The 11,517-nt window shown below is 28.9% G+C and overlaps 1 protein-coding gene across 2 annotated transcripts in view; it reads right to left on the minus strand.

Moving 5' to 3' along the window:
• Nucleotides 1-11,376, minus strand: part of LOC112686168 (glutamate synthase [NADH], amyloplastic) — a 33,134-nt gene extending 21,758 nt beyond the window's left edge. For both annotated transcript variants that reach the window (XM_025558362.1, XM_025558361.1), the window contains exon 1: nt 11,104-11,376. In XM_025558362.1, coding sequence (XP_025414147.1) covers nt 11,104-11,238 — 135 coding nt within the window. In that variant the 5' untranslated portion in view covers nt 11,239-11,376. The remainder of the gene's footprint in view (nt 1-11,103) is intronic.
• Between the last annotated feature and the right edge of the window lie 141 nt (nt 11,377-11,517).

An 11,517-nucleotide genomic window follows, 5' to 3' on the forward strand; every position in this document is an offset into this window, starting at 1 on the left:
TTAACCTACCGTTAGTAATAATTTGTTATTGACAGTTCTATATTTGTATGAAAAGGGGGAAAAAAATGTTATTACTTTGGGATGCAATTCATGCGGAAAAGGAATTTTAGGACGCAATTTGTGCGAACCGCTGTTAATTCAATTAATTCAAACATTTTCCAACCAAAATAAACATGGATCGATTATTAGGAAAAATATAGTGTATGACAAGTGGCATGTCAATAGAAAGTTTTCTTGAGTTTTTTTTTTGTGTAATGAAATCTCAATCACTTTTTTTAATTTAAGTCATCAAAAAATTAAAAAGGTAGATTGAATACTTCTTACTTCAACAATTTTTATATCCATTTAGGCAAGCACTAAGGACACGTTTTTACATTATGATACGCATACCTGTTTTATTTATAGTTCAACATTTTCTAAGCATTGTATGTGTGAATATTCGTTAAATATGTAATACTCAACAGCTTTTTTTTTTTAAAAAAAATAAATATACATTACAAATAATTTTTACCAAAGAAAATGTTAAAAGTTGTCAATTTGGAAAAAATAAATAATATAAGCGAAGTTCTAAATTTCTCCTTGATTTTTAAGAAACATGATATAAAAAATAATGTGTTAGATCCAGTTCGAGATGTGTTAACAATTATAGTATATATATATATATTAAAAGTTATAATCATTGGTTTTAATACTTTTGAAATATAGTCGTTACATGTGATTGCAGAAAATACAAGTTATAAGAAATTACTAAACATAAGAAAATATACAAAATATATACACTATTAAGTAATGATATTGACTTTAGCACTTCCGTAATAGACTTTAATGATCGTAAGTTTATATACATAGATCTAACATTGTTGTATAGCACATATTTTATAGCTAAACATAAAATATTTATACAACTATTTGTATATTATCGTTAAACTTGTAATTCCCTCTATTGATGTGTATTGAACAAGTAATTTTCTGGGCAGAACATCATAACATTGTTATAATAATTATATAAGCAAATGTTATATTAATAGTTTAGCTTTTAACAAGAAAATAAAACAGATTTTTGGTAATTTTGGATGTTTTAGTTAACTGGTATATAGAGTCTAAGTATAATGGTTTACATAGTATATACACTCAAGTTCGACGAAAGAACTGTCAATATACTAAAGCAAATATTGAAAGAAAACGTATTGTTATACTTCATAGAAAACTCCAAGCATTAACGTAGGATAATAATACGGATACCGCTTTATTGTCGTATTCATCAGTTCGTAAAATATTTAAAAATATAGTTTACTTTCATATAAATAATTATTTTTCTATTCAATAACCAAAACAAGGTATACTCTGTAATAGAACTTAATACCATTTTTTTTTTATGAAAAACGATGACGCGAGATAAACCATTACAGCAATAAATATATTAACATAACTCTAAAGAATTGATTTTATTCTAACCAATAGTTAATGGGTTTGAAAAAAATCAACTGCCAAATTTACTTTAATAAAATATTGCCAACTATATATAATATATAAAATAAATATTTATTTAATTAAACCACAAACAGAAATTATTGTTAGGTTTACTTTAATAAATTTAATTTAAGTGACAATACGAGTATGTTATTGTAGGGATATAAACTTAAGTTTAAGTTGATAAATATTTTCCAATATTCTATTTTATTAGAAATAGATACAACTAAATCGTTGAGTGAAAAGTAGACAAAGATTCTTAATTATTTTAATATCAAACTTAATTTGTTAAGATTTTTAACAACTTAATTAGCTAATGATATAAAATAATTAATTTCAATTATAATTTAATGTAAAATTCAAAAAAAAGTAAATTAGAATTAACATAAAATATCCTTCAAATTATTAATACAGTTTGATGATAGACCAGGCTTTGTAAACTCCGTCAGTTTTTATTTATTGTGTTTTGTCTGTGAATCCTTTCATAATCATCTAAGAAATTAATTTTATAAAAGTCAACCGAATGTTCATATTTTTAGTAAAGTTCTTACTGGATTTCAAACCAATACTTATATAAAACTAAATGGCATATCTTAAGTAAATAAGCTAAAAAATTCGAAATAAAAAAAAAAGACAGTGTTACAAGATGCTATAGATAGGTGCAACACTAATGGAGTAATACAAGACTTAAAATATTTATAAATTGTATCACATCGTTTTAGTTTACATATATGACATAACTATATATTTTTGGAATATTATGTATAGCGATTATTTATTTTGATTTTTTTTTTTACTGTGATTAAAATATTTAATGTGGACAATTTTTAATTATTATTATGAAAAATATGATTTTATATTATTAGATATAACGATTTTTTTATTACGATTTTTTTACTATGATTTAAATATTTAATGTGTACGATATGATATTATATTATATAATAATTTTTTTTTAATAATGTATTATATTAATTTTATACTACTACTTGATTTTCTTTACTGGCAGAGTTTGCAGGAACTCAATTTTACCTGATTTTTTTTCAGTGGCGGAATTTACATGTAACCAATTATAACTGTTTTCTTTTTTCTGGCGGAGTATACAGTATAAAAAGATATTTGGTACTTGTGTCAGAGTTTACATGCACCCGATAGACCATTATTCGAACTTATTTATTTATATAATTTTTAGGCTGAAAACGTATTATTAATAATTATCACATCTTATCGATTTACAACAGACGCTTAAATGCATATACGAACTGAAATCACATTATCCGTTTTTAGAAAAATAATTTTAGCAATGAAATAATTTTTGAAATTTGTTTGGAACAAAAGATTCCACTCCAAACTTCTTTCTCATATCAATCCCCTCATATCCAACCTTGCATCACTCACAATCCTTGGAAACCCCCCAGATAACTCATAAGAAATTAGTGTCGCGATCTTCTAAACGATTAAAAGAATAATAATAAAGTTAGGGTAGTATTACCACTGGGTAACTCATCCCATCAAACTTTTATGTAAAACTATCCTTCATCACATATTCTTATTGTTCCAATCAGGAACAGATTTTATATTTCTTCTAAACAATAAAAAAAAAAAAAAAAATTATTTGAAAATATAAAGTACATATTATTAACAAGTTTGTCTAATACGAGGTTTGTAAAAAAACGTCTCTTGTGATATAACTTATTAATTTTTACTTGTAACGACCATTAACATTTTTTTTTTAAATGCAAAAGCATGTTTTAATCTTAATTTACTTTATCAAGAATTTAAAATATAGATTATGTACTTGTTTAATTAATTTTAATAACTCTCACAAAATATTATAAATTTGTAACAATAAAATAACCAAATTCTTTCTAATTGAACTAACAATAAAGTCCTGATTTTTTTATGAAAAAATGTATATATAATATATGTTACTCTAATAATTAAATCAACGACATTTCAAACCATTTTTAATTTATAATTATTTTTAAATATGATATATACTATTTAATTTATTAATTTTTCGATGAAATTATTTTAATTTAATTAAAAATGTTATATCGGTGTACTACTAAATAATTAAAATTGTTTGAGCTATGAATATGATAATCTTTGATCTTCTTAAATATAATATCATTACATATATAAAATATTTGGACATACTAGTGTTAACTGTATATTGGTCTTGAAGTTCTATTACGTTTATAGTGTTTGATTAATCAAAAGCAAGTATTTATCTAAATATTTTTGAACTGTAAATAATAAAGTTTAACTCTTATATATATAAATCAAAATCACCTATCTAATTATTATTAATTAATATTTTCTCTAAATTTAATTTTGCATTCAAGTAACCATGTATGGTTATTACGTACCATTCTTATGCTTACTATTATTGCCAGAAATGTCTAGGTATATCAATATTGAAATTAATTGTTTACGATTAATAACATTTTACTATAATAGTTATATTTTATTCATATATATATTAATATAATAGTTTAAATTTGACCTTAAAGTTTATAAAGTTTTAATGTTAAGTTTATAATAAAAATGCATTAACCCTGTATATACAAGTAAGTACGTGATACATAAATCGAGTGAGACATACATTATTTTACTTTTGGTATTTCAAAATGTTGACAAAAAAACAATTAATTTCATTTGTTATTTCAAATTTATAACTCTTAATCGGAATAATAGTTATTAAAAATTAAAGATTTATAAGGAATCATTTTAATTTTAAAAGTATAAAATAAATCAAATTTTTCAACTAATAAATTTATAGCTAAGGCTGTCGAAAAAAAAAATGGTTTAGTTACATAAATTATCCATTTGTATAAAAATATACGTTTTATTTCATTACGAGACAGTTTAAATAAATGTTCAATTAGTTTTTGTTTTTCACAAAGTTATAGCTATAATAGTTAAAAGGATGGATATTAATCATAATTCTTATTGCTTTAGTGTCAATATGCCAAAAAAATGTATTTATAATTAAAAAAATTTTTCTTGGTATTAAATTGAATAATAACCATAAATTATAGTGATTTCCATAGATACTTCTAGTTTTTCTTCGAAACCTTTGAATTTTTTAATGTTGACACCAATATAGTATATTATACATGTATCTGTGAGAATGCAACCTCAAACAGTTAGTAATTATTTCCGAATCAAGCGACGTAATAATGTTATCGTAATATATGTTAAAACTAATATTTCTTAATTTCTTGTCATGTGAATGTAGATTTTATTTAAAATTAATTTAAGGTCTATCACATGATTGATGAACACAAGATTTTAGACAAACATTTTTTAGAAGCACATTTTCATTTAATAACTACAAATATTTAATTGTATTCTTCGTTTTCTATTATATTATGTAGGTACAACAAAAGAAAAAAACTATAAAGATTTTATTATTATTTTAATACATAATATACACTACAATAGGACCTCTCGTATATACAGATTATGATTAAACATAGATCTACAATCACCAAAATAACAATCTTGACAAAAATGAATAGAATATTATTGGACTATGCAAATATATTTATAAAAATTTCAACTTAAATGTTAGATACGGTAATTAAAAGTACATTAAAAACTATCTTCAAAACGGAAAATTTAAAATAAGGCAATCAAATGAAAACTATTTCAACAATGAAAATAGGTAACTATTAAAAATGTTCAAAGATATTTTTAAAAACTTTTATTTGGTATATATACATTCCTATTAAACATTACACATAAAATTGAAATAACTAACATTTGTGCAGTAGAAGTTAGAATTTTGTTGCGTTTTGTGATGTAATATATAAAAGAACTACTATACCGTGCAAAAATATTGCACCATGTTGTATTAAAAAAGTTTTGTTCAATCATACTTAAAAGTATATAATATTTGTATTTTATTAATTTAGATTCAAATAATTATTATGATATTCAACAATAGATATTATATAAAAGAGTTATGAACGTTTTTCATTATTTCTTCCTGATCAATTGAAATTTTCTATTCTTCTAAGATTTCAATTTATTAAAAAAAAAAAAAAAAAATCGTAGACTTTATTTCGGAGTTTTTCAATATGCATTTTTTTCTGGATAATTTTTTTAATAGCTGACACCAGCTATTTATGACGTTCTTAAAAAATGCTTTATTTACCGTTCAATGACTCGAAAATCGATACTATATTTCTTGTCCAATATCATAAATAAAGACACTGGCAACAGGTGTTATACAAGTAAACAATGTATAGTGCGGGTACGCACTGACAACTAGAATGTTGGTCATGCAAATTTTGAAACTAAGCCAACACACGCAAATAGCCGTACACGAAAATAGAAGAGCTATTAAAAAAAAAAAAAATAAAAAAAAAATAATAAAAATAAATCAAATCAAAATCTGTCAATTATCACTGACGTATTGTACTTATATGGAATTTCGACGAAATCATTGATTCATTAACAAAAAAAAAAAAAAAAAACATTCATGAAAAACATGATTCATGAATAAACATTTATATGTTAACGAAAAATAACGCCGGGTTGTGCGTGAAGCGTCCACTTCGATAGAAAGGGGGTTGAAAATGTATTATTTAAATGCTTTGGATTCACGCTACCATGCACAAGTGTTATAATATAGAACGATGTGGGATAGGGGAGGGGGTAAACCACACAGCAGGTTCACAGTCCATTACATAATACGGCGTCACCCGTCTAGCTTTGGAATGTGCCAAAAATACCGAATTAGAATATTATGACGATTTTATGTCTCAGCCGTCTTGACGGTGATGTTTTATGCATTATTATTTTATTCGCGACAAGAACCGCCAACTTTTGTATATATTTATAATAAGACATGAATGAATTGGACTTTGAGCCCGAAAAAAACCACGTATATCAATGGAAAAACTATAAAGAGCATAGCGATACTTTTGATTTTTCAACCAGAGGAATTTCGTTTCGACTTTACGCACATTCATGGTTTTGTTCTCGATCTTGATAAGGATTATCAAAACAGTAGCTATAGGAAGGTTTTAAAAGATAATGAGATAACATTCATGAATATACGTCTATAAGTGTTTGATAAATTTGAGTTTCGAGCAATCGATATTAATATTCAAATTGATTAAATCGTTTTTACATTGAATGAAACAATGCACGTTTTAATTTTAATAAAACTCATACGTACAGTTTAAAAAGTTTTAATTGTAATCCATATGAAAAAACGGAAAATTTTAACAGTTTCATTATTAGGTCAGAATAATAAGTACACCTATAATATATGCAAATTAACAATTTTTGCAAATTTGCAAAATGATTTAGTTTTACGGTCATAAAATAGGTATATACATACAATTCATTTATGTCACTTTATACTTACATAAATTTCGTATATTTGTATTGTCTGTGCCGTATCAAGTCATAGACACTAAGAGTCCGGATCAGGGACTACGGGATTTCAAGGGATTCAAATTTACAAAAACTACATTAAGTTTAACAAATATCATAATTTTACATTTTTTTTTATACAATTAAGTTTATTAATAGCTTACAATAATAATTTATGTGTTCAAAAAAAATACATGTACCACAATTTATGTATTTAAAGGTCCCCATCCCCAGATATATATAATGCTCTAGGGCCTCACAAACCCTAAAAATCGCTCTGCATATTGTTATAATATATGTATTATAATAAGTAAAAATACAATGGACAAGCACTGAACGTGTTGATGAAACAATCAAATTATATACGGTATAGTTTGTGCAAAATTGGTTTTATACACATATTTGTTAATTTGTTAATTAACGAAATTGTTGTTGAAAATTATGCATGTTTACTTTGTCAAGGAATGTACGCCAAAGATATAATCACATTTAATGAATTCTTAATAGAAATATGCAAGTGAAATCGTCCGAGTGTTGAAATATCAATAAAGTACCCAAAGAGTTTGAACTACGGACAGACGATGTTACTTAGAAAATATGATTTGTTAATGTTACAGAAGGACATATATGTTAATTCTACATTATAAATCAAACATTATACATTAAAAATACAATATTAGTTTTTCTGATGTTTTAAATATTATACTGATGATAAAATGTAAAATCGATTACTTTAAAAAAAAAAAATTATTATTAACGAATATTCTTGGTGAATAATAATGAGCCCGCAAACAGGTTAACCTCCAGTTTTGACAGTTTTTTTTACTGTAAGGTTATATAGTGTTTAATAAAATTTTATGTTGTGACAGTCTTAATAATACCATAATATTTAAATAATATAATTAAACTACCAAGAAAAAACTATTTTTAAAAAAAAAAAAAGAAAAAAAAGTATTTTGTTAATTTATAAACAGTAGATACGTAGTATACAAAACGTGATTAATTATAAATTATTTGGTCAAAAATGAGTTGCCAATAAAATATAACACGCAAAAGAAGTACGCCTTGTTAGTTTGCAATGTAGTAAAATAAAGAAAGAAACCGCTAACTTACAGTGGCATCGGTGTCTAAATATTTACGACATTAAACATGCACCCTTGTTCTCGGGAGTGTGGGTACCTTCAGAGCGCATGCTTTTGGTTCAACATCTATGTAAATCACAGATTTCTAACCTTGTTCATTCGATTATTTATCGATACGAAACTGCCATAAGTTAATAGGTTCTCAATAATGTGTCCACCTTTACATTATATTTATTGGTATTTATTAATAAGAGCAGTGGCGGTGACAGAGGGGGGAGTTATACCACCCTACCCTCGAAATGTCTCTCTTATTTTATAAAATATACAATTATTTTAAGGTATAGGTATAATGTTAAGTCATAATTAAACAATTTTCACAGTTTTAATACACTAAATATTGACACATTTTATATTTTAACTTATGGTTAATCGGCTTATTATAACTAAAAGTTGATACTTATGTAAGAGATAATTGAAAATTTAAACCCCTATCTTCCATAATATTTTTCTGGCTACACCATTGAATAATGGCTGTTACAAAATTTTATAAACGACGCGAGAACTTTCTTACAAACGCATTTTACGACGTGTTTTTTCAAGAAAGTAAAAAAAAAATCAAATGATTTATGTACTCTTTTAAAAATATAATATGAATGATTATAATAAAAATACAAAGTTTATTTACACTAAAGTTGCAGACGGGGCAATATTGAACTACGAAAAGATTTTCAAATTAATATTGTTAAACCATTACCTAAATTAAGAGTACACCGATGATTCAGTGACAGCGTATTGCCACAGTCTGTTGCTACAGTCTGTATTATGACCGAAAAGTCATGAAAAAAAAAAAAAATTGTTAAAATTCTCTGCTAACAAAATTAACTCGAATACCATAATTTAACATTCAAACTTAACCCAATCCGTTCGTTGATTTCATAAAAATTTTGCAAAACAATGTAGGTAATTAAAACCCGCAGTTTCGGTCTCCGTAAAAATATCGATACTCGATTATAAATTTAAAGTCTATTACATGGACGACTGGTACCTGCAGATTGCATACTATAATTAAATGCATATTACATAGAGTTGTATTATAAAGAGCAACTGCGTTTTATTATGCGACGTGTTAAAATTTATCTACATAAAATTATAATTTTAACGTTCGTCCTGTATTAAAATTACATGAGGTTTTTCTCGTCCGAATGTAGTAGTGTTAGTGTAGTACGAGTGTAGTATACACACACAAACGTGTTCGCTTATACAAGATTTTAATTATTTTATTAATGTAATTCCCTTGGAAATTCCACGCAATCGTTGGATTAAATTATAGCTTATCATTAGAATTTTTTTTTTTTTTTGAGCATTCGATAACTGTTATTATAGACGGGTACAATACACAGACCAATCAGATAAAGGTCAAAACGTATCGATGAGCTTTTGATCCCTATTTTATGAATATGAATCTATTATCATTCATAACAATTTAATTTAACGATGTACTAATAACAGATCACGGTTTTATATACGTAATAATTATTACAATTTATTTTTCAACAAATACGAAAAGTGGGAGAGTTTGAGACTCTCCTTAAAAAAAAACAGCTACTTGTAAGTAATAACTATTTAAAAATAAAAATGTATTAAAATATTTTTATTTTAACTGAAAAAATGTTATATCGTTATCTTTGTTATTATAAATTGATAGCCACAAAATCTAAAATCTATAGTTATTTCAATGGAAATACTATTTTAATAATTTCGGCAACGGTCATCGTTTCAGTCAAACTGATGCCAGACAGGTTCAACCGTAACATGTAATTCTTCGGCTCGTTGGACGGAGAGGGATGGGGAGAGTAAGCCGCGTATTATAGACACTATTGAAACTGGGTTTACGACAATAATTTCCGTGTCACCGTGCCGTCATTATAATGACTATAGTCACTGTGCGCCGTTATCTACGTTTATATGCAAGTTTGCAGATAAAAAAGATCGTAGAATTGAATAAGTTTATAAAAAAATTTAGTATTAAATTAAGTTAAAAATATTAACTAAATACTAAATTAGGTATTAAGTATAATTAATTTTCCAGTAAAATGGTTTTTCTTGTTCGTTGAAGTTTAATGTAAAATGATTTAAGTCCCTTCAGAGTATTTACTACGAGCCGCTACTGGGCTATACATATAAAACGGTTTTGTTTGAAATGAAATGCGTCCGAATCATCCAATTAATATGTATCTGTTACTTACGAGTAATTGTTTTACTTTCAGTTGAAATGTTACGGCCTACATTAGGACGAGGTTTGAGAAGTCTGATCGTACGGAAGAACTGCGCGAAGTAATAAGTATCACGTAGCATTGTCCTGCGGTACAGTTGAAATCTTATGCGACGCTATACGTACTATTACAGGCGCGTCGAACAAGAAACGCGCGATCAATACGGCTATATCCAACCACTCTTGTTTAGGCCCTACCGAACGTACGTACTTTCCACCACCCCACGGGGAGGGGACTGTCCCTAAGCGGGCTATAGGAGATTTGTGTGCTATTTATTAACTATTACACCGGCAGGACCTTTTCGCAGGGCATTGTTGTAGGAAAGTGTTAGGCGAGATTCGTGAGCGGACCATCGCAAGAAACGGATGTGGCAGATAACGTGAACGGGTTTCGTGAGCGGACCATTGCAAGAAACGGATGTGGCGGATGATGCGAACGTGTTTCGTCCCGCAGGATAGTGGGTGGGCAGTTATGAGTTAGTTGTGTGATAGCAACATATAGACGTTGTTACATTGGTTAACCATTGGCCATAGCGACACGGAACGCGATCGAGAATAATCATAAATCCACGAGATCTCTGTCGACCGTCGGGCAACGCGACAGGAACGGCGATGGTGCCTAGAGGAAAATCGATGGGTGACGCGGGCAATTACCGAAACGTGCGAAAACGCACATCGGCCACCGGCGTCGGGGAAGGTTACCGTCGAAGATACCGCACGGTGGGCGTGGCCGGAGGGTTTGTCGGTCACTCTACCCGTACGGCGCGCGGGCGAGACGTGCCGCCAAGGGTTGCCCCCGTAGATCGTCGGTCCCCGTGACCCGCGCCCACGCGTCCCTTACCGGTGCTACGCGTTCGAGAATACCTGCGCGCGCATCAACTTTACCTTGTGCGAGCGCTTGCCGTCGATGGCCACGATGAAGCCCACGCCGCACGCTTCTCTCTCGAGCTGCGGGTCGTACAGGCCGTCCTTTGCGGGCCCGTTCCACGGGTCCTGGTGCTGCATCTCTTGTTCGGCCATGTCTGCGCGGCTGCGACGGCCCTGGAAAAACGCGACCGCGGGTCAAACAACAGTGCGATAACAACAACAACAACAACAACAACACCGGCAGGAACCGGCCGAGAACACGCGCGCACCGACACCCACGCGCGACTGGCCGTGTCCGACGCGTGTACCCGTGTGCGGTACGAGCATGCGCGCGCGCATACCACCACCACCACCACCGGTAGCACGACGACGGACATCCGCTGGCACACGTGCGCGGCGGCGGCAGCAGAAATAGATTTTTATTTACCGATG

This window comes from Sipha flava, unplaced genomic scaffold (assembly GCF_003268045.1).
Source record: "Sipha flava isolate LNK unplaced genomic scaffold, YSA_version1 2_pilon_pilon, whole genome shotgun sequence".
In the NCBI taxonomy this organism is placed as follows: Eukaryota; Metazoa; Arthropoda; class Insecta; order Hemiptera; family Aphididae; genus Sipha; species Sipha flava.